At 42.2% G+C, this 24066-nt stretch overlaps 1 protein-coding gene across 4 annotated transcripts in view; it reads left to right on the top strand.

Moving 5' to 3' along the window:
• The window catches only part of AMOT (angiomotin), a 66566-nt gene that overhangs the window by 11485 nt on the left and 31015 nt on the right, over window positions 1-24066 (top strand). For 2 of the 4 annotated variants that reach the window (XM_079124829.1, XM_079124830.1), the window contains 5 exons: window positions 3678-3826; window positions 5950-6883; window positions 13640-14096; window positions 18593-18737; window positions 19733-19825. In XM_079124829.1, coding sequence (XP_078980955.1) covers window positions 6012-6883; window positions 13640-14096; window positions 18593-18737; window positions 19733-19825 — 1567 coding nt within the window. In that variant the 5' untranslated portion in view covers window positions 3678-3826; window positions 5950-6011. The remainder of the gene's footprint in view (window positions 1-3677; window positions 3827-5949; window positions 6884-13639; window positions 14097-18592; window positions 18738-19732; window positions 19826-24066) is intronic. The other 2 variants (XM_079124831.1, XM_079124832.1) reach the window with 2 other exon arrangements.

Consider the following 24066-nt stretch of genomic DNA (forward strand, 5'->3'; position numbering starts at 1 on the left):
AGAACTGCAAAGTTGGTGTTAGTGTTAAGTCAGGTTTATAGTCTCTTAAAACCAGAGTCTATTCAATTTAGTAAATATTTGTTAGGCATCTTCTCTGTGCTAGCTAACAATGGCAGATAATATATTGTAGTGGAAGGGCTCTTACTGTAACAGGTATAAAAATTGCATTCTGGTTTTGGTTCCAACCTTTTTGGCATCATCATTTCATAAAAGGAGGTAGGTGGGCTACTGAGTGGGCTCTCAAGAGTCTTTCCAGTTCTGGCCTTTGATGATATAAGGACCACTGCACAAAAGACTGAATTGCAAGTAAAGGTTTTTTCCTAAACTTCATAAAATTGCTACAGCCTTCTGGAAAAGGCTACTTTGTAATTATAATTATAGGAATAGCTAACTTCTGTTGAGCCACTACTGTGTTCCAGGCACTTACATGGATTCCCTTTTAAAATCTTTATGACAACCCTTGGTGGTGTGAGCACTGTTATGGCCTATTTCGCAGGTAATGGAACTGAGACTCGGGGATATCAAGAGGTAGTTAGTGAGCCATACATAGATCCAGGATTTGAACTTGGGCAGTGTGACTCTAGACCACCTAACCATGGTGCTTCTACTGCCTGTTGAAAGTTTAGGGATAATCTGCAAAAGGACTGTTCTTTCTTATCTCTCAAAGGAAATGAATTTGTATCCTGGGTTTCAAGATCATTGGGAAAGGCATTTCTGTAGGACATTTTAGTCCTCAATATGGACCAATCTGAGAGAATATGAGAATTTACTGGTGCCTCTTGCTTTCTGTGAGAGGTTTTTTTGGGGTGTGTGTGTGTGTGTCTGTGTCTGTGTGTGTCTGTGTGTATCTGTAGTGTATATTTTATGCTCAAATACATGGACATAGTTACAGGGAAAACTTTGAACTGGCTCATTTCCATTTGGCTGGGAGTAAAATTATATAAAACAAGTTGACCAAGATTTAATAGAGAAACAGGTTTTCTGGATTTAGATTCTCCATCGTGGTTGGTGGAATAAGGGGCCAGAACAGGCGGAGGAGGTAGAACAAGGGATAGAAGGGAAGTTCTTATAGGCATATTGCAAAATGTATGTGAAGGGGGAAAATTTGGCCACCTAGTAATGTTGAATTTTCTGGGACTCGGCTTGAGAAACATCTGGGCTCTCACTAAGGTGTTCTGGCTCAGCTTCCCAAGTATATTGGGAGGGGCCCGTGACTGCCAATGGAGTAAGAATTTAGCTTGTTTTGCTATTCTGTTGTTACAGAAGAACTGAACATATAGATTCATCTTACACTTTTAAAGAAAGAGAACTATGAATATCCTTTCTTCTCCTATCAAATATCCTCAGGGACAGTCTGTGTCCAGAAGGAACAAGGTTATTTTATTGATTAAAGATGATGTCAGACCCTGGCAGTGGCATGATGAAAGCTGTGGGCAGATTAAAAGTTGCAGAGTTCATACTATTTTAGTTCTTGTGCACAGGACGACAAATCTTTCTTTCCTTTCTCTAATAAATAAGTGGAGTAGTGTTTTTCTTCTTATGTGACTGTGTGACTCGACATATAGATGAACATAAATTATTTAAGAAAAAAATGATAAACCGGAGAGGACTCTGCAAAGTTTTTGCTCTCAGGCTGATTTCTTTTTCTGTTAAACAGACACCAAAAAGGCTTGGGGTGTGGGTGGGGCAACAATCTGTGTCCAGTGGACAGAAAATGATTTGGGTTTTGAAAAGGATGTGAAGGAGAGAGGGTAAAATTAGGGGAAGAGAGTGAGATTTTGGACAAGTAAAGTTTTCCCACTGAGGAGCTGAGTGTTAGAAGAAAGCCAGTCACAGTGGGCATGAGGAACCTATGTAGTTCTAGAAAAGAATTGTGTCGTGGTTTCTCTCCAGGGGCTCAAGTTTAAAAGCCTTGGGCTATTTTCTGATGTTTCCGTTGAAAAAAAGACAAATGTTTTGTTCAGAATCGGACAATAGAGGCTCCGTGGTTATTTACCATAACTCTGTTAACAATCCAGCTTTGATTTAAATTAAAGGTTGTTTCTCTGCTTTGAAATTTGGGGAGATACCCTAAAATAATTATTTTGCAGATTGGAGATGATTTTGCTTTTGATCGTGATTATACATTGGGCAAAAACAAGATGGAAAGACAAATTTCCATGTTTGTTCACTCTGGATCTGCTCACTTTATTTTTGGCAACATTGCAAGGAAATAATGTTAAATTAATGACTGTGTGGTTTATGTGGATTTTTAGGAAAAAAAGTAAAATTTTGGACATGTTCCCAAAATACAGAGTTTCTTTTGTGCTTCTTTTGCATTGCTTTGCTCTGCAAACAGAACCTGTATTATGAATTAAAGCTTTTCCTTTAAAAGTGATATGAATGAATCATGGCTAGGTCAGTACGTGGTTCATATGCATCTCACCTAAACACAAACTCCTAAGGTTTATAACCGTTTTCTATTGGATCTGGCGGTCTTTTCAGAAGGTCAGAGCAGAAATTGTAAATGAGGACTGTCTCAAATCCACATCTGTGGTGTGTTTGCAACTCATGTCTATAATGTGAGTCTGGTGTGAGTCCATTTGCTGAGACAGTGGGGCTGGGAAAGTGTTGGGAAAGCAAGTGGAGGCATCTTCTGCTTGGTGAAGAGTTGCTGTTCTGGCTCGAGAAGGGCGATCAACTCTCATACTGCAGCAAGACTGGGTGGGCCACCAGGCATGGGGGTGCATGCCTGTAATCCCAGCTACTAGGGAGGCTGAGGCAGGAGTATCGCAAGTTTGGGGCCAACCTCCACGATTTAGTGAGACCCTGTCTCAAAATAAAAATAAAGAAGGGGCTGGGGTGTAACTCAGTGGTACAGCATCCCTGGGTTCACTCCCTAGTACCACTGCCACCACCACAACAACAACAAAAAGGAAGAAGAAGAAGAAGGGATGAACCATTGATCAGGTGATCTGATTATAAACTTCCTGAGTGTCTGCGGTTATAGCTCAGCACTTGCTTAGCATGTGCAAGGCCCTGGGTTAGAGCCCCAGTACCAACCAGACAAAAAAAGTTTGTAAGCTCCATGAGGGCAGGAATTATATCTTTGTATCCCTTGTTGTGTCCAGCAAGAGGCTGACAAATATCTGGAATGGTCAGTATGCAATAAATATGAAATGACTTGGCTGAAAAGAAGTTTTCTTTTTTCTTCCGCCCATCTGAGGTTGAGGCAGTAAAATCAGGAACATGACAAATGTTCTTTCTTTTGACTCCCAAATCTGCTTTATGATGACCACCTTCCTTTCTGGGATGTGGGTCCATGAGCTTCATGAACCTGAGATGTTGAACCTTGTACCCTAAGGTGAAAGTGGTTATGGTTTTGTCATCATCCAGCATCCCAGTTGGGATGACTTTCCTAGACTGTAGGGCTAGGATCGGGCGATACTTTTCAGTGTCAGACCTGAACATTTCTGTCACATGGAGACAACCATGACCTCCTAATTACAGCTGTTGGGCAGTGAGGTTGCTTTTCTGCCCTAGTGGAGATAGACTCTCGCCACTCATTTAAAAGCCAAGCACCATGGGAGGACAAGTCATTCCCTTGGAAGGAGTGGTTTGGTTAACTGCTGGCTGTTGGTGGCAATATAGAAACGACATTTTTATTTCTCCCTCCCTCCCCCTCCTGAACATTTCAGACTGACCAGTGGTTGGACTCTTGGCGGCGCTTACCCTGAACCTGAGTTTTAGGGGAGAGGGAATCTGCCGGTGCGGTTTCTGGAGCTGCTCATAAGCAAGAATTCCCTATCCTGATCAAGGCTTTAAGCCTAAAAGAAAGCAGAAATAGGTATGGATTATGGATATTGGTGTGTGTGTGTGTGTGTGTGTGTGTGTGTGTGTGTGTGTGTGTGTGTGTGCGCGCGTGCGTGCAGACATGTGTCTACGTGTATGTGCAGGTTGGGGTGGGTTTTGCATGGGAGGGGGTGGCATACTCTTCTGGGTCTGGGACAACTCAATGTCTGCATTTCTCTGCAGCACAGAGCTATATCCCCAGCCTTATTTTCTTTTTTCTTTTTCCTTGCAAGAAAAATAATAGTTCAATAGTCATCTCTCCAGTTTCAGGCACCAAAAGAGATTTATGTTTTATGCTTGCCAGCCTATCAGAAAATTCAAATTTGACAATTCAAAGACATGACTCCCAGAGGGTCACTGGGAGGGAGGGAAAGAACTAGAGGCAGGTTGCTCAGTCTGTTGGTGGTTGGTGTGCATGTCCCAAAAGAATATAATAAATGGGATTTAAAAGGGGGTTTTGGAGCAAATTGCTCTGTAGAACAATTGAAAATTAGGTAATGATCATCATCAGGAAGTAAGGGAGAGATGACTGCCACATGCATATTCTGGGTCATTCCCTCCACCAACTAAGGGAAAGGGTTGATGTTTCCAGAGATATTAGAGGTTGCTTAATCTGCTATAATTAAGGGCCTGGGAGCTACGATTCCAGAGTTCTCATCTAGAAACCCGAGGCTGATTAGGTTGACCTTTATTATGACTTTTCATGTGACATTATGTCCATTATCACAAATTATTTCAGATCTTTAGAGTGAAAGTTTTATTATTTAACATCATTATTTAACATGACAGACCAATTTTCTCCAAAGAATTTTTAAGTAATACATTTGTATACACTATACAGTGCCGAGAAAAAAAGGATGTGTGTGTCATCTACCACTCATTTTTCAGATGAGGAAACAAAAGGCAAAGGAAGTAGGAAATCACTTACTTAGGCTTCCCTCTAGGCCAATAGAATTTGAATCTTAAGTTGTGTTACTATGGTTACCTATTTTACTCAACTCATAATACTCACTTAGAAGAATTGGTGGTGGTAGAGAGAGAGATGGTGATCATATCCTTTCTAGAAAGATAACCTTTTTATTTTTCAATTTTTTAATGTTGTCAGAGGCTCACTTCAAATCAAAGAGGTGCTTCTCTTTTACACTCCCAACTCAACAACAACAGAAATCTCAGTGACTGTCCCTGGTTGGCTAAAAGATACATTTTGTCAGTAATAATTTTCCCGAGTCATTCATTCATTAAGCCACAGAGCATCCAAATTGAACAATACAGAAAAAGATATTTTTTTGGAGTAGAGGAATGGGAATGAAGGGGAGGGAGAGGAGAGAGGGGACAGGGACATAACAGCAGAATGAAATTAATCAAACTATGCCATGTGCAGGCATGAACATTTCTCAATGAATTCCACTTTTATGTATAACTATAATACATCAAATGAAAAATAAATGAATTTAAAAATCTGAACGATCATCTTTAAAAAACGAAATATGTGAAACAAATACAGCTTACTGTAAAAAAAGAGTATTTTTTAAAAAGAGATTTTGCAAAGTCTTACAGATCCGAGAAAAAAGATTTACTTCAAGGCAGAGATCATTCCTGTCTGGTGCAAGCCAAGCTTTCTTCACCTTTAATTTATTTTAGTTCTTATTTAGCATATTATAGCTCCTGTCACATGTTGAACTGCTTTACAAATCCCGGCTATGGGGTAACTTTTCCCATTCTTCTGCTTCTACCTCCACAGCCATAAAACTTGGATTTTTAATTTAAATAGAACACAGAGAGATGAAGCCTGTGAATGAGGGCCTTGGAAAATTGCCCCCTCTGATCACCCTGCTTGACTACTCCAGGTCTCCCCCATCCTCTCAGGAATTAAGTCAAGATTGAATATTTAACTCATGCTAGATGTAAAAGTGGAAACTGAGCTCTTTTGCCTACATGTTCCTCATCATATCAGTGCTAGAGCCAGGAAACCCAGCAATTAAGTTGTTATTTTTAAATTCAATTTTTCTACCTTGTTTCTGCAATGGAATCCTCACTCCCAAATATCCATTTTCTTCCCCTTTAGAGGACTGATTTATCCATCAACTGGGTGTTAAGCTTCCTGTTTCCCCTTCCCAGGTCAAGGGCAGCCCAGGTGCCCAATTTCTCTCTCTCTTCACAAGGCACCACCGGCGATAGAGATGAGAAATTCTGAAGAACAACCAAGTGGAGGAACCACAGTATTGCAGCGTCTGCTGCAAGAGCAGCTTCGCTATGGCAATCCTAGTGAGAATCGCAACCTGCTTGCCATACATCAGCAAGCCACAGGGAATGGCCCTCCTTTCCCCACTGGCAGTGGGAACCCAGGCCCTCAGAATGATGTGTTGAGTCCCCAAGACCACCACCAACAGCTTGTGGCACATGCTGCACGACAGGAACCCCAGGGCCAGGAAATCCAATCAGAAAATATCATCATGGAGAAGCAGTTATCCCCTCGAATGCAGAATAATGAAGAACTCCCGACCTATGAAGAAGCCAAGGTCCAGTCCCAATACTTTCGAGGCCAACAGCATGCTAGTGTTGGAGCTGCCTTCTATGTCACTGGAGTCACTAACCAGAAGATGAGGACGGAGGGACGTCCATCAGTCCAGCGGCTCAATCCTGGAAAGATGCACCAAGATGAAGGACTCAGAGACCTTAAGCAAGGACATGTCCGCTCCTTGAGTGAACGACTAATGCAGATGTCACTAGCCACCAGTGGGGTTAAGGCACATCCACCTGTCACCAGCACTCCCCTCTCCCCACCACAACCCAATGAACTCTACAAGAATCCCACAAGTTCCAGTGAATTCTACAAAGCCCAAGGGCCACCTCCCAACCAGCATAGTCTGAAGGGCATGGAACATCGAGGCCCCCCACCAGAATATCCTTTCAAGGGCATGCCACCCCAGTCTGTAGTGTGCAAGCCCCAAGAGCCAGGGCACTTCTATAGTGAGCATCGACTGAACCAGCCAGGGAGAACAGAGGGGCAACTGATGAGGTATCAGCATCCCCCTGAGTATGGAGCAGCCAGGTAAGAGAGTTCCCTTTCTGTCATTTCCTGACCTCATCCCTAGCCAGCCCTTCTGCTGAGTGTTGGGAATATTAAGGGAAGGAATGGGCAGGTGTAAGGAACTCCAACAGGAATGCATGGCTTGCCTGTGGCTCAGTAAAATTGCCTGTTGACCAGAATTTTAGCCTCTTCAGCCATAATGAGCACTGTATTGACATTCCCTTGACTTACAGGTTGGGCATGGACTTGATCACATAGTAGATAAAGAGGAGTGCAAGTCTTGATTTCAATAGCTCTTTGCTGTCCTGTGTCCTTGGATCTTGAAGGAAGGGTCAGTGCTTCTCTTCTTGTGAGTTATTAAGCTCTTCTTTGAGAAGCAGAAGTAAAAGATCTTGGACTTTATCTGCAACATCCTATCACTTCCACACAATCCCATCCATAAAACTCTCATCATTTATTTTTGTGAACAAGTCTATCTGTTTCCTATTACTTATACTTTCTCCGTAGCATTACTGCGATTCTTTTGGACATTAAATAAACAGATATTATGGTGAGGGGAGCTATATACGTGTTCAGGTTCAGGATGTACTTCCTTGCAGTTCATGAAGTTAGTTTGAACTGCTTTGTATTTCTTCTGTAAAGAGTGTTGTTAGTTGCCTGTTGTGTTTTTAAACATCTAAGTTAAATTCACGTCATTTCATGTAGAAGTTTGCCAGATGCTAAAATGCACAAAGAGGAATATTCCCATGACTTCTGTTTTGTATATTCAGTTCTCCCTAAATTCACCTCTTACATATTCAGAAGCCAGTTGCTCCATGTCTTTATTCACCAGACTTTATGATTCCATGATTCCGTTCATTGTCCCTGTTATTAGCCATGTCACTGACATTGATATCCATATTTCAGCATATGCAGCAGACAGAAGTTTAAGTCATGGGCAAAAACATTGGCAGTTCCGTCCTATTCCTGCCCTGTGACCATGGGTAATTATGGGTGGCCCTAAGTTCAAAGTTCTGACCCTAGACTGGCCTTCTTCCATAGGTGGCCAACAGACTAGCTCTGTGATTTCTTTCATGTCTACCTCTTTGCCTCCTAAGAACCTCTTGGCTTGAAGTTCATTGGGTGACTCAGGAGAGAAGATACTCAGGGGGTGGAATAGGGTGGAGGTAAGAGAAGGAACCTGGCATTTCTTGATATATCCTTTTTTTCCCCGCTGGGTCATGGTTTTTAATCAAAGGCAATTTCCTTTGGGCTTTACCCCTAACTTTGCCAGTTTAGGATTTTCCCCTGTTAACTCAGGTTGATTTCCTAAGCCTTGGCAGCCTCCTCTGCAGTTTTCAAAGCGTAGGAGCCTATGTTCTGATAAGTGTCTTAGAACAGGAAATGGGGTAAGGACAGGTCCATTCAGCTTGAAACCAGAGCAGAACCCAATTCTCATCGGCTCACTGAAACAGAAGACCCAGGGAAGGGCTGTTCTGTTGGACTGCATAGCTTAGTGGAAACCCATTCAAACCAGCAAAATGTCCATGAAGCCAAGGGTTTTTGTTTTGCTTTTCCCATCAATATGGAAGAGTCTGTGGGACTCCCTCCTGTCTGTGGATGGGCTGATGTCTGCTGCCTTGTGGGTGTGGAGCAGAAGCCAAAGCCCCGTTCAGCACATGGCCCGCCTTCCCGGGAAAGCTATTTTCAGAACTCATTCACGAGTATTGTTTGTGATCTGAAATGACTCCCACAGTGTTTGAAGCTAGATGGAAAAGCCCTTTGATCTGCCTAAATAAATAATGAGACAAAGAGGGTTTTTTCCTTTACATACTGATTAAACCACCAGAGAAATTTAGTTGCATATATCTTACAGAATGATGTCTACCTTTTCTCCTGCCTCCTAAATTGTCTATGATTCTCACTATCCCTTAAGCAAAAAGCCCATGCTGATCTGTCCTCTTTTCTCCTCTTCCTTCCCTTCCTTCCTTCCTTCCTTTCTTTCCCTTTTCATTCATTTTCCTTCTTTCCGTCTTTCCTTCCTTTCTTTCAGCTGAGTGTGAAACTCAGAGCCTTCATGCTAAGTAAGCATGCTATCACTGAGTCACACCCCCAATATATAGTCCATCATGAGCAGTACTTTAGCACAGAGTTTTCTCTAACATTCATTTCTCAGTGGGACAGGGGCAGAGTGATTCATATACTTGACAAATAATCAAACCTAAAACAACCCAAGTCAGAGAATTCCCTATGTAAAGTTTGGTTGGGCATCAGGCAAGTTCTGGCTGCAAGCTCTGTACTGACCCTGTGTGAGGGAGTGGCACTTATTGACGGATTCCTGGCAAGAGAAGGTAGTTGAACAGCTTTCCAGAAGCATACTGCTATTAGGTGTTGACACATTTTTCCTCCTTTACTTCCTTTAACCAGCTAGCTTTATGGTTTGTGAGTACCTTTCCAAGTAATTGCTGCTAGCACCAAAGCTTAGAAGACGAAATTATTTGTTCTTAATCTACAAATTACAGATCAGGATGCAAAGCTTTTGAACAAATTGCTGTTAAAAAAAACCCAAAACTTTTGTTTGCCTTTAGAGGTGCGATGAAATACTGAAGATTTGCTGTAAAAATGAACAAAATGTTATAAACAATCCTTTGATTATTTCATCTTCCCTATGCCCTCCTCCCTATTTAAAAAATAAATATCTTGAATGCCCAAATCTCCAGATGGGAAACAAAGCCAACCCATCTGAAGCATTTTACAGTTTCTGAATCTTTGTCTTTCTGAGTGCTCTGAGCCTTTTCTGCATCCTGGATTTCTACATTTATCAACTGCTTTTAAAAATTAAATCATTTCTGTTTACAAAAGTAGCCACCTCCTTTCAATTATTGAATTCATGCCCAGATCTGAGGTTTCTTGAAATCCTTGTTGAGTGGAATCTCAGGGTGACCTAATGCTGTAGTTCAGAGTGGAGCTGGTTGTGCAAGAAGAACCATCCGGAATTCGCAGCCTGCTCCAGGATTCACAGATTCACCATTGCAGAGCCTGGGAGAGGCAGCATTCAGGTGGTGAGGATAAATTGTGCTGCAGACTGTTGGTGGCACCTGCTCTGATGACAGTGTGCGTGTGTGGGCCTACACACATGTGGGCAGTTGTGTGGACTTGCATGCATGTGTGACTGGGGAGGGTGGGGAATTTTCTTCAGTCATGGAGGTTACAGGGTGGAAGGTGCTATGTCAGCTGAGTGGAGTGGCTTTTACTTTCCCTTTGTGTCCTCACAAGCTGTTTCTGGGGGAGGGTAGTGGGTGAACCACTCCCTGCCCCTGGTTTTGGGGAGGTCTCTAATTTTGGTTGGTGGCCTCTGTCCTGCATGAATGGCCATGTCCCATTTTCTGCAGCGCACCAGAGGCCCAGCTAGTCTTAGGAAGGAGCAGGATGTCAAGGAGGAGGGAAGTGGCAGGGAGGCAGGCCAGGTCTTCCCCGGGATCACGTGATTCTATTGTCTGCTGGGTGGCTTGTTGTTCCTGGTTAATGTGTCAGCAGGGAGCGATTCCAGCGGCTGTGGGGTGGAAGGACCTGGAGAGTGTGCCACTCACATGGCTGCCACTTTTATTATTACTGTTATTATTCTTGCTCTTACTGTTATTTAGTCTTCAGTATATTTTGCTTCCTATGACATCCCCCATAGATCTCCCCGATCCCTGACTTTTCCTCTTCACAGGGGAAATTTCATCCCCGTATTAATACTGTCCTGCTTATTGGTGGTGGGTTGATGGCTGGTGCACAGATGGAGTTTCTTTGCTGGAGGACTTTCTTTCCTTTTGAGACTGCCCAAGACTTGCCTTGTTTTCCAATGATGGACTCCCTTAGTTTTCCCACCATCACTGTGTGCTGAGATCTGCTTCCTTTCCCAGCCTGGGGAACTGAGGGGCAGCTGCCTTTCTCTGTTTATCTTCATCCTGGGCTTATCTGACCCTGGAGACCTCCTTCCGGAAACCTCGTGGCCTCCACCTTCCCGAGCTCCTGGGTGGCTATGTACTGTGTAGGACCTGGAAGAGCCTTCTGGCCTCCAGGCAGAAGGGAGACCAATGGCTAAGTATTTGAAAGAAAAGACTGATTTGCTTGATGGTGCCCAGGGGAGCTGTGGGGAGGAAACCCAGTTCAGAACTGGGCATTCAAGTCTTTTAAAGAGAACACCTCCCAGGCTTCGGGCTTTCAAATCCTGGGAACCAGGACAAAAGTAAATGTGGTGATTCTTCTCTTAAATTTTGAAAATTATGAAACTGAAATTATAAAATTTTAGTCCCTCTTTTCTGCCCAAGAGTTGCAAAATCCCCCAACAAATCCCAGGATATTGTATCTTAATTCTAGGAAAACATATACGTTATAATAGCTCTTACTCAAAGAATTAGGAGAGTACATTGTCCATTTTACCTACGATGAAACAGAAGGTCCACGGAATAGAAAATGGGAACTCTTTACCAAATAAGTTTATAAATGGTGCCCCAGCTTTTGAAAAGGGTGTATTTTCAGCTCTTGTAAAGAAAGATTCTGAGCGGCAGCAACTTTCCAGTTGTGATCTTGAGAACCAACCATGTCAATTGTTTTGTGCCCAAGTACTTTGTGTGTCCTCTTTAATATTCAGCAAGTGTGGTGATATATAGTTAAGATATATATCACCACACTTGCTGATATCACTATACTTGCTGGAAATTGGAAGAATATGGATGTACCAGATGCATACATGGAACTGAGAGAAAGAACCAGGGTTTGAGCAGTTTTGAGGGCTTTTGTGAACATCAAGGTTATTTGACATCCATGAGCAAGTGTTTGGAATGATTTGGTAGCTGTTAAAAGCCCTTATAGTGAGGAATTCTTGTAGGGATAGATATGAACAATAGTGGTAACTGGAGTGTGTGTGGGAGGCATGTGCTTTAGCATCTGGAATGCCAGTTAAAAGTTAATTGCTGGGCTGGGATGTAGCTCAGTAGTAGAGCACTTGCCTAGCGTGCACCAGGCCCTGGGCTAGATCCCCAGTACTGGAAAAAAAAAAAAGAAATAAAAGTTAATTGCTCCTGGTGATTTGTCTCAATTCCACCATAAATTTTATGTGTAGTCGTGCAAAGATTAAATGGGTCGCCTATAAGTGCAATGCTAACAAGGTCACCCCATCAAAATTGGGAGCTAGATAAGAGACTGTCACTCCTATTGAGCTAAAAAATATGAAGTCCTCAGTATGTTTGCAATTCATTTGGAATCTCAGGAAAGAAATGGGCTCAGACAGATTAAGTAATTTGAAAAAAAAATAATTTGAACAAGGAGTAGACAAGGTCTCCAAACTCTCCCTGTTGGGATCCAAATCCCATGCTCTTAGCCATCTGTCTTCCCTGGATTGAGAAATATCAACTGTAGGACAAGCGTCCACAGAACGTGGGAGCATATGAGGTTAGCTGGGCTTGTGCTGGGGGGAGGGTGAACAAGCTTTTTGTCTTCAGTGCAAACCAACAGATATTCTTTCTGGTAGTGTTGTTGGTTGGAAGTGATCCATCCACAAACTCTCATGGTTTCCCTTAGTGGCCTAATAGTCATTATGTACAAATTGTTTATGTATTATTATTTATTACATATTATTATTATAGGTATTAGTATTTTGTACCTAGCAATTAGATGCACATTAGGAGAGCCACATTTAGCAATGTACCAAAGTTGTCATTCTGAAACTTTCTATAAGTAATAAGCTGGAGATCTGAACATCAGTGCACAGATATTGATTCATTGTGGCAGTGGAAATAGCCAGAAAATATGAATCCGGAAAGAAGTGCTCTATCCTGCACTACCACGAACTCACTTTAATACTTAGTGGCTTACTTCCCTTCTTTTCCCTCTGTCCAGGGATGGAGTTGGATGAAATAATTTCTTTAAGGCATTTCTGGCTCTTATATTTTGTGATTCAGTACATCAAAAATAGTATGATGATGTTGCCTGTAACCCCCTCCAAGTCTTGGTACTGTTACTACTACTAATGGACATTATTAAGTTACCAATAACTGGAATGAATAAATAAGAATTATTTGGTGTTTTTAATGTAAAAAGAATTAACATATTTTTGAGGGATTTTTTTTTTTTTTTTTTTTGATGGGTATGCATTCTCAAAGCCAGGTCCAGGTAGGAAGATGAAGGGAAGTTTTGGTGGCTATTTGTTGATTCCTTCTGGGCAGGTGAGACATGTTTTCTAAATTTGAATCTTTACGTATGCTGGACCACATACATAATGTTATTTCTAACATTAGGTTTAGTTTAAAATAACCTGAAAATTACCTTGTAGAAGAATCATTTAAAATACTTATTAGACTGTACATTCCTTAGATTTTTCACAAAGTGACCTTGGAGGTCATCTGGTTCCATTATCCATGGGATCAGAGTCACAGGTTGTGCCAGAAAAGAACTGTAGAGAGTTTTGCAGGGATCCTATAGTCTGACTTTGCCTGCTTCTCATTTTGCAGGTGTTCTGGGGGCTCCAGAAGCCTCCTCGTGTCACTTTTTTTGGCCCTAGTGGGGATTGAACCCAGGGGTGCTCTACCACTGAGTTACATCCCCAACCCTTTTTATTTTTTATTTTAAGACAAGGTCTTGCTAAGTTTCCCAGGCTGGCCTTGAACTTGATTTCATCCTGCCTCAGCCTCCTGGGTTGCTGGGATTACAGGTGTGTGTCACCGCACCCAACCTCATGTTACTTTCTTGTGCCCTTCTCTCTCAGTGCTTCAGGAGCGAAATTAACCACAGCCTGCCCTTTGTGTTTTCCAGGCCACCACAGGACATCTCCTTGCCATTGTCGGCCAGGAACTCTCAGCCTCACAGCCCTACTTCTTCCCTGACGTCTGGAGGTTCCTTGCCCTTGCTGCAGTCTCCACCATCTACTAGATTGTCTCCAGCACAACACCCCTTGGTGCCAAACCAAGGCGACCACTCAGCTCATCTTCCTAGGCCACAGCAGCATTTCCTTCCTAATCAGGCTCACCAGGGTGATCATTACCGTCTCTCCCAACCTGGGCTGAGTCAGCAGCAGCAGCAGCAGCAGTCAGGAGAAGCCTATTCAGTTATGCCTCGTGCTCAGCAGTCAGCTTCTTATCAGCCCATGCCAGCTGATCCTTTTGCCATTGTTTCCAGAGCCCAGCAGATGGTTGAGATCCTTTCAGATGAGAACCGGAACTTGCGGCAGGAGTTGGAAGGATGCTACGAGAAGGTGGCCAGACTGCAGAAGGTGAGGCTAGTTTTGAGGGATATTAGGGTCTCCTTCTAAATCTTATTAGTAGGAAGCCAGTATGGTGGTGCACACCTGTAATCCCAGCAACTCGGGAGGCTGAGGCAGGAGATCTCAACTTTGAGGCCAGCTTTGGCAACTGGGTGAGACCCTGTGTCAATTAAAAAAAGAAATAAAAAAGGGCCTGGGACTGTAACTCAGTGGTAGAGCGCTTGCCTAGCATGTGTGAGGCACTGGGTTCGATCCTCAGCACCACATATAAATAAATAAATAAAATAAGGGTATTATATCTACCTACAATTAATAGATAAGTAAATAAATAAGAACTGGGAATGTAGAGGTGGTAAAGCACCCCTGTGTCCAATCTCCAGTATCCCAAAAAATCTTATCAGTGGGACTTCACATCCACGTAAAAGTTTCTACTTGTGGGTATCTGTATTGCTTATAGGCAGGTCTTCAGAATTTTTGTGTCCGAAGGTTAGATATGGGTCAAACTTTGGCCTCTCTGTCAGGGAAGTAACATTTTACATTTATACTGGGAGGAAAAAGTATATTTTTTCAGATATCATAGCCCTAGAGAAAACTTAGTTGTTCTAGAATTCCAAAGGGAACAGGGATACCTCTTCATAAGGCCAGAATCCATGTGTCAGTCGAGAACCTACCAGCACTTGAAGGCTTTTAGTCTTTATTATTTTCACCAATATGGATTTGAATTTTCAATATAAAACCATAGTTCACAGTTCCTTGAGAAATCTCACCAGCAGAAGTTAAAGTCTGCCCTGCCTTGTTCTGGAAAAGGTTAAGAGTACTCTTCCTAGTGGGAGTTCTCCTAATAACTTTTTTTCCAACACTGACCCCCCTCCCCTGTTTTGCTTTGGTTCTTCCCTGCAACTCAGATTCAACATCTGCTCTCTTGTGTGGGGGGGGCAGGAGGGGCTTAGCACCACAGCTGGGTGACAGGTGACAGCCCTAGGCTGAGGAACTGGAAAAAGGAGTGTGTGTCCCCAGTTCACATTCTTCCATGGGCCCGTCCTGTCTCCTGCAGCTGGGACTTTAGCTCTTGAGTGCCCCAAGCTAGGAACCTTAGTTCTTGGCCTCCAGTGGCTGTTGGTGAATAGAGTTTTATGTCCTTGGCAGCCTCTTGCAGTTTTGTCATTGTGGAGCTCTTGTGGCTTGATCTCTCTATCTTCTGCACTGTTGAGGGAGGTGAGGCTAAAGGTGAGGGAGGGAGGGAGGGAGGGAGGGAAGGAGGGAGGGGTGGTTGTCTTGTATTGTTGAGCAACTCTGTCCTTAGGAGACACCAGGTGGAAACTTCAGGGGCCTGAATGAGGCCGAGAATTTGCAAATCCAAAGTCTCGGTCCTAAAGTAGAGGAGGGCTTATCAGCTAAGTATTTTTATGCAGCTAAAAAAGCTTCCCCTTTTCCAGTTGTTTTTAAAACCTGAATGGGGCTCATTGGGTTGGAATCAGACCTCTGTCTGATTTGACCCTGGTTTTGTATTTTTTCCCTCTTCTCATTTTAACTATGCCCCTCCCTCCATCACTTTGTTACAATAAATTAATTCTATCACACACTACAAACACAGTTTGGATGATTAGGCTAATAGTTGACATCCCTCCCCACACTCTCCATTCAAGGTGGCCCCAGATCCGTTTTTGATACTACCACTGAAAGATGAACCCAGATCTTCTATAAGCCCTCTTGCCAAAGGATTCATGGTAATTTTGAGGGGTTGGGGTGGATGACAAGGAAAAAGAGCAATGTAGAACTTTTGTTGTTGTTTGTTCCCCTGGATATGAAAATATATTTCAAATAAGTGTAATTGGCCTGAGCATCACGAGATGTGGAGGCCGAACTAGTGCTAAGGTGGAGCACAGGGACAAGAGGGGGAGAAGAGGAAAAGGAAAGTGGGGAAAATAACGTAGATACCAGATGGTACTGGAAAAAATAAGAAAGCTGAGGCTCATGAGGGTAATAAGTAGACAAAATCTGGAAACTCATCATCACCCTCACTTTCTCCTGACCCTACTGTGCCTCAGACCATGCCAGTGGACGTGCCCTTCTGTGAGTTGTGTCATGGAAAGCCCTATTGGTGTTAGGGTTTGGATATGAGAAAACCCCTCTAAGTTCCTGTGTTGGTGTAGGAATACTCAGAGGTGGAATGACTGGACTGAGAGCTAATCAGTCTAACCTAGTTTTAATGAACTGACTGGGTGGTAACCATAGGTGGGTTAGATAAGGCTAGAGGAGGTGGGTCCCTGGGGGTGTGACTTTGGGGTATATATTTTGTCCCTGATGAGCAGAACTCTCTGTTTCCTGACCCTGCCATGAGCTGAGCAACTTCCTTCCTGGGCCCTTCCCTCATGATGTGCTACCTCACCTTGGGCCCAGAGCAATGGAGTTGGACACCATGGACTAAACCTCTGAAACTGAGCTCCAAATAAACTTTTCCTCCCCTAAGTTGCCCTTGTGGGGTATTTTGGTCACAGCAATGAAAAGATGACTAATGCATGAAGAGTACATATCTCCACAGGGCTTGGGGGAAGAATTAGTACCAGAACTTGAAACAACAGTCTAAACACCTAGAGTGAAGTTACAGCTGCCTTCCAGGTGTTGCATACTGTGGAACCTGGAAGCCTCACTCCCTCCCTCCAGACTGCCCAGAGCAGCCCAGCACCAAGCCTGCTCTTTCAAATGGAAATGTTTATTTTCTCTACCCAGCACTTGAATTTCATGCAAAAGCTTCATCAGACACAGGCCTTACAGATCTTGTCTCTAAATGCCATTCACTAGCTTTCACCTTCTGTGCTGCTATCTCGGTGCCATCTGCAAGGAGAAAAGCACTTTCAAGTCTGCTCTTTTCAGTGGTATAAGCCTCATTTGTAGGCAGCCCTGTCTCAGGCAGGATTTTGGAGATGGGGGCAGGTTGAATCTGAGTTGTTTGGTAACCCTACCTTTCACCCCACTCTCCCTCTGGTGGCCTGGTATTTCTCCCCATAAAGCACCCTGAGCTTTGTTAAGGAGTCCAGTGGAAAACTAAGAAGGAACACAGAATGATTGCAGGAATCAGACTTAATTTGAAAATTGCCTAATAGGCCATGGGATTTATTTGTCTTATACAAATCATATGCAAATAATCTCTGTGGTTATTACATGTGCAGTGGAGCTATACTGGTTACAGAAAGACTCTGGAGTCTAATTTCTTTTTTTCTTCCTGATTCTGGTGGATTCAGGACAAGACCTTTTGTCTTTGTGTTTTTTTTTCTTTCTTTTTTTTTTTTTCATTTTACGAGATTTGCAGGGATGTCATAAAATACAACTCTAATCATGAATTTCTGTTCAAAAATCTGTACTGGTTTCCCACTGACTATGGGATAAAGTCCAAATGCCTGGCATTAAAAGCCTTTTATGATCTGACTCCAATCTATCTTCACAGCCATATCTTGCCAGCTTCCCTCTGTGTACCCCACAGTGTCCAGCCAAATGAGGCTACTGGTCATTCTGGGAATGCATTTGCTCACTCAGAATAGAATACCCTTCCCCTCACCTCTGCCCATTGAAATCTGACCCAGCTCTGAGAATCTGACTCTAAATGCTACCTCCTCCCTGAAATTGTTCTCCTCCCCACATCAGGAATAACTTCTTCCTTCTCTGTGTTTTATAGCACTCCTACTTTTCTTCTCTCTCTCTCCCTCTCTCTCTCTGGTGCTGGGGATCAAACCTAGTGCCTCATGCCTGCCAGACAAGTGCTCTACCACTGAGCCACATCCCCAGCCCTTTTTATTTTGATACGGGGTCTCACCAGAGTTGTGCAGGCTGACCTCAAACATAATCCTTCTGCCCCAGCCTCCTGAGTCTCTGGGATTACAGGGTGTGCTACCTTTTCCTAAAACTGCATGTTGCCCTATATTCCTTGACTTGGTTAGATTGAAAGCTCCTGGAGGACACAGAGAATGTTCTCATTCACATTCATACACCACAGTGCTTTAACTAGTTCTTATTACTATTTGATCCTTGATTAAATGTTTTAAAAATGAAGTTGAAGTTTTAGATTTTTAGGGCCTATTGCTTCCACTAGGTAGATAACAGGACAAATTGAAGTAAACATGTGAAAGCCCTGTATGCTCTGACATTATATACATTATTATTAATATTTTCAAAATCAAGAAATATTTATTCAGAAGTTAAAATAATTTTTAATGCTATTTATGAAGTTTATTCTGTCCTACCATCTTCTCTGAAGGCAGACATTGTATATAAATACAATTTTATATACATTTAAAACATTAGGAAGTCTTGTGAAACAGTGAGATACTTACCAAACTTACCATTGAACTTGGGATGTCGTCCTTGAAACTTTTCTGACTGTGTTCTTCTTGCAACATGGCTGTGTGTAGGCTCTGGGAGAAACTGTCACTGAGGTTTTTCATGTATGTTTTTAGACCTTCCCCTATCAACCTCTTATCATTACCACCTTTTTTGCTTTTTATGTTCAGGTGGAGACAGAAATCCAGCGAGTCTCGGAGGCATATGAGAACCTGGTGAAATCGTCCTCCAAAAGAGAGGCCCTGGAGAAAGCCATGAGGAACAAGCTAGAGGGCGAGATTCGGAGGATGCATGACTTCAACAGGGATCTGAGAGGTAAGGGATCCAATGGGCCTACCTGTGTATTTATGGGGAAGCTGCAAGGTGGTGATGGAAAGGGCTGACGAGGATCTGATCAAGCTCTTTGGGGTCATCCAACCCCTTGGTGTGGTCAATGGTAAGTTGTAGGGCCTCTGCCAGGCTAGATGTGTGTGTGTGTGTGAGAGAGAGAGAGAGAGAAAGAGAGAGAGAGAGAGAGAGAGAGAGAGAGAGAGAGAGAGAGAGAGAGAGAGATTGAGAGCCTGCAATAGTATTTGATCTCAAGCTTGCTTAGTCTTTAGTGGGGAGATGTACCTGACTGGCCTTCTAATCCGTTAATCAAGCAGCAATTCTTCCTGATAAACCTGGACTCACCTAGCCCACCCCCACGATTGGTGCAACCTCTGTTCCTTTGTAGGTCTTGCAGATGCATGTCTTTGGACTGTGCAAACTTGAAATAGTGATTCCGTTTGTTATTTCTAGGGCTCACTCCCTTCTTTTATTTTTACCTTCACCTGATGATATCAAAGATGCTGGCAAATGTTTCTACTTTAAATCACCATCAGTACCTTTAAAACTGCTGCCCTTGGCGATGTTATTTTCTATCTTTGGATTTCAGTTATCTTATCTGTAAAATCAAGGGACTTAACTAGATGTTGTCATGGTCCCTTTCTAACTTTAACATTACATGATTTTAAGAACTTGACAGAACTGTGATGCTTTTTTTTTCTGGTTAATGAAAGTCATCTTTATATATTCAGGGATGGAGTATTTCATTGAATGTACAATTCTACATCTATATTTTGGCCATGAGGAGTGAAAGTGTTAAGTCCTTACCCCCTTCTTCCCTGCTATTGTTTTGGAATTCCTGTTTGTTAATCTCTGTTTGTGTCACCCATTCCTACATGACAAGAAGATGCAGACTTGTTTTGCTGAAGGTCAGTAGTTAAGAGGGCAAACATGTGCTTGGTAGTTGTATTTGGGGCCCTGTTGACTATCTTCAAATTCCACAGAGCGTCTAGAGACGGCCAACAAGCAGCTTGCGGAAAAGGAGTATGAAGGGTCCGAGGATACCAGGAAAACCATCTCTCAGCTCTTTGCAAAAAGTAAGTCTGAAAGCTCTAGAAGTGGTTATGAATGGCAGATGGGAGCAAGGTGTGTGAAATGGTTGCCCAGTTCTCTTTAGCTTTCGAGAACAGCCAGGTAGGGATTCTTATCCCTGGTCAAACATGAAATTGGAAGATTCTATTCTATTCCTTCTAGACCAAGAAGTCAGCGTGCTACAATATCTAATCATATTAAATGGCTTCCTCTGTATTAAACCAGAGAAACCTCTTGGAATCCCTGCCAAGAGGACCTCAGTGAGCACAGGATCCCTTACTGTTGAAGGGATTTCTTAGAAGGTTTTCTATACTGGCTTTGGTAGAGATGATATTAACATGCAGAATTGATGATTAGTGTCTGAAATGCCTAACCTGCAGTTGGGGCTTCCTTAGTTAAACACTTAGTATTGTATCCTATCACACTTTGGCAGATCGCAAGAGTAGCTAGAGGCAACGGCCTGAACTAGTGACTCCTGTTGCAGAATTGAAGGGTATAGGGCAGGCAGAACTCTTGTCTTCCTCAGAATAGAGTTTCCTTTGTCTGAAAATACTCCTAGGACCCTGATGATGAATTAATCCTCTTCTTTATCGGTCCCTAATGAACTCCACCCAGTTAGACAATGCCTAATTCTTTCCAATTGCCATAATAAAAGCAGCAATAAAAACTTCATAATAGATTGAGTCCACAGGGAGAGTAAGCTGGGAGGAAACAGATGAATGCCCTCGTTTCTGCAGATGCCCAAAGTTGGTTCCCCCCATCCCGTCCTCCCCCAGTGCAGCCCCTGCTGTACTTGTGCTTGGTGGGGACTTGTCAATCTTCCGTCTTTGCTGGGCCTCCCAATGACCCTTTCAAGTTATTCTGTGTAGCTTCCAGTCAGCTTTTACAAGTTTGTTTGATCTTCATTTACAAAGTTCCCCTCCCTGCCTGGGTTGCTCTGTTGTGCTCTGGCTTCAGAACAGAGTTTTTCTTCCTCTTTTTCTTTTTGCCTCCTGTTCCTTTGTCAGGAGTCTTAGATCAAGGAATGTCGTTTTTCTGGTGTCATGGATGCCCAGTGTGAATTGTTGTGAAGTTGCTTTTGTGGTGTCACGGTTGCCCTGGAAGCTAGTTCAGTGACAGAAAGAGGGTGGCAGCCTCCCAGAACAAAGCAAAACAAAACAAAACATATGGATTCTTGCCCTCGATCTGATAGTTTGCACTCCTCTCTGTGTAGAGATGGTGTTTCAGGTGTCCTAGAAGCTCTGCTACAGTTTTATAAAATGTGGTAATTTACTAGATCAAACTACCTTATCAGCAGGGTGAAAGACTGTCAAATAGCTCTAGAACTAGACAGGGAAGAGAGCATGACTCTTGGCTTCCTTTATTTCTTTTACCTTTGGATATCAACAGGGCCCTGCATGGTTGGAACTATGGCAGAAAGAAAGAAAGCCTTTTTGAAAAGTCTCTCTGGGGTGTGTGCTTCAGCAATCCCAGAGAGTCCAAAGCAACTCAACCCAGAAGTCAGTCGGGTATAGTAGAAAGAGTGTAGAATAAGTTGGGCTTAAATGAGAGCTCCACTCCTTATTTACCAATTGTGGGTCCTTATGTTCGTCATGCTCTCCAAATCTCTGTTTCCTCATATGCAAAATAGAGAAGACAATAATACCTGTCTTGTATGGTTGTTCTGAGGATTAGGCCAGTACAATACTTGGTACACAGTAAGCAACAAATGTACATTTCTTTCCAAGGTACATCTGCTCAGACAGATGTATGTAAAGTCACAGTGAGAAGGTAGGGTGAGGCTACTTTGTGAAAGTTTCTCTTAAGGTTCAAGGTCTTGAGGAGAAGGACATTCAACCTCCAAATCCAAATCCAAATTACTTACCTGAGTTTCTGATGAGAGAGCTGTCCTAGTTAAGAGGAGAGGGACCTAGAAAGGCATAACTACTTATGTCATGGTCCCCCGTAGCTATAATGTAATCCTAAATTCGGAAACATAGGTCAAGTGAGTCTCAACCTTCTCATTCTAAAAATTAGTATAACGAATCTGTCACATCTCAATGAAAGGTGTATATATTCATTTTATGTGTGTGTGTGTGTGTGTGTGTGTGTGTGTGTGTATTTGTACTGCAAATTGAACCCAGTGGCACTTAACCACTGGGCCACATTCCTAGCAATTTTTATTTTTTATTTTGAGACAGGATCTTGCTAAGGGTCTTGCTAAGTTGCTGAGACTGGCTTTGAACTTGTGATCTTCCTGCCTCAGCCTCCCCAGTTGCTGGGATTACAGGCTTGCAACACCATTCCTGGAAAAAGGCATATTTTGAAGCTGCAGATTCCTTTTCATTATTAGTCATGAGATAATGATGATTCTCTTTATGGAGGAAGTTCCTCTGGTGTTTCTTTTTGCCTTCTGATGCTTCTTTCATTTAAATAAACTCATTATCTCATTTGATCCTTAACAAATATCATGAGGTTAAATAAGATGTTATTGTTACCTCCATTTTAATCTCTAGAAGCTTTTATTCTTTCTCTGAATTTTTATCTTTCTACTTACATTACTCATCTATTCTTGCGTGCTGTTTACTTTTGCCATTGGAACCCTTAGCATATGAATCATAGTTGTTTTAAATTCATGATCTGATAATTCTAGCGGTCTTGCCTATCTGGCTCTGGTTTTGATCTTTTCAAACTGTTTTGCCTTTTAATGTCTTGTCATTTTTTTTGTTGTCATTATTAAATAGCAGACATGCTGCATGGGGTAAGAGGGACCGTGGTAAATACATGCTTGAATAATACAGGCCATGTATGGTTGTTCTGAGGATAGTATGCATCTCTGATGTGGTGGTAAGGTGGAGGGGGAAGGGAAATGTTCTCTAGTTCTATGATTAGGTCTCGCTCTTTTAGTAGGCTTGTGCCTCTGAATTGTAAACCTCATGAGTGCTTCTCAGTTGTTCCCTTCCTAAGAAGGTTGCAGGATGGCCAGAGAGGCTAGAGTTGGGTATTTTCTTCTCTCATACAGAAGGCTTGAACAGGCTGGAGTTGGGTATTATTCTATCCCAGGTTGGTTAGGATCTGGAAAAAAATTCCAATAGGTTAGGCAGAGCTAAGTAGTTTCTCTTAAGGGTAAGCCTTTTCAAGAAAAACAGAATGCTGTGGCATATTTCATAATGGTTACTTTCCCCCTGCTCTGCTGATAACACAAGGTAATTTTTCTCTGATCTTCACTGTGAGAACCTGGTCAAGCTCCTAGATGTAAAAGTTCACAAAAGCATAGAAGTTCCATTATGACTGGGTCTCTGGAGTTACCTCTCAGGTTTGTCCACACCAAGCCTCCAGCAATTCATCAATTATAGTCCAGGTTTTCCTAATTCTCTACTGGTTCCTCCAAAGCTTCCTGCTCATGCAATTCTAATCTGGTAAATTGTGATTCTCTGTATCCACCTGTCTGTCTCTCCAATTTTGAGGACAGAAGTTTGCCTTGTGAACTTACTTCTCTGATGGATCTAAGTAAAGTTGTTGATATTTCAGTTTGTTCAGCTTTTTAATTTTGTTAGGACAGAGTGGTGACTTCTAAGTTACTTGTATGCCACAACAGAGAACTGAGGTCCTGTTATTCTGTTTTAAATGAAGGAAAATCAGGACATTGTTGACAGTTGGATTAACTGAAATGTTCAAGTCAACAAAATTAAGGAATGGTAAGGGCTAGAATCTTGATCCTGTTTAAACTTCTCAGAACAGTTTCAGGACTGGGATATTTATTGAACCATCCTTGCATGACTAAGATAAACATCATTTCATTTGTTATTTCATTTCTTGGTACAGATTTTAGCAGATATGTATTCTCAGAAAAAAGCATACCACTTCAGCCAGATGTTCATTTTTTATTTAAACAGTGTCAAAAGAACATTCTTAGGGTTATTTTAATTTTCTCTATTTCTGTGGCTCTTTCTCCCATTCAATTCTTATATCTTTCACTTATCCTTCTTTTTTTTTACTTTTTTAAAAAATATTTTTAGTTGTCAAAGGGCCTTTATTTAATTTATTTACTTATATGTGGTGCTGAGGATTGAACTCAGGGTCTCACACATGCCAGGCAAGTGCTTTACCACTGAGCCACAACCCCAGCCCTCACTTATCCTTCTTAATGAGACTCTTTAGTGGTTTACGTATTGCACTTATATATATATATATATATATATATATATATATATATATATATATATATATTAATCTACTCCTGAATGTGACTAACCATTGAACTAAT

Source organism: Sciurus vulgaris (assembly GCF_902686455.1).
Source record: "Sciurus vulgaris genome assembly, chromosome: X".
NCBI classification, from domain to species: Eukaryota; Metazoa; Chordata; class Mammalia; order Rodentia; family Sciuridae; genus Sciurus; species Sciurus vulgaris.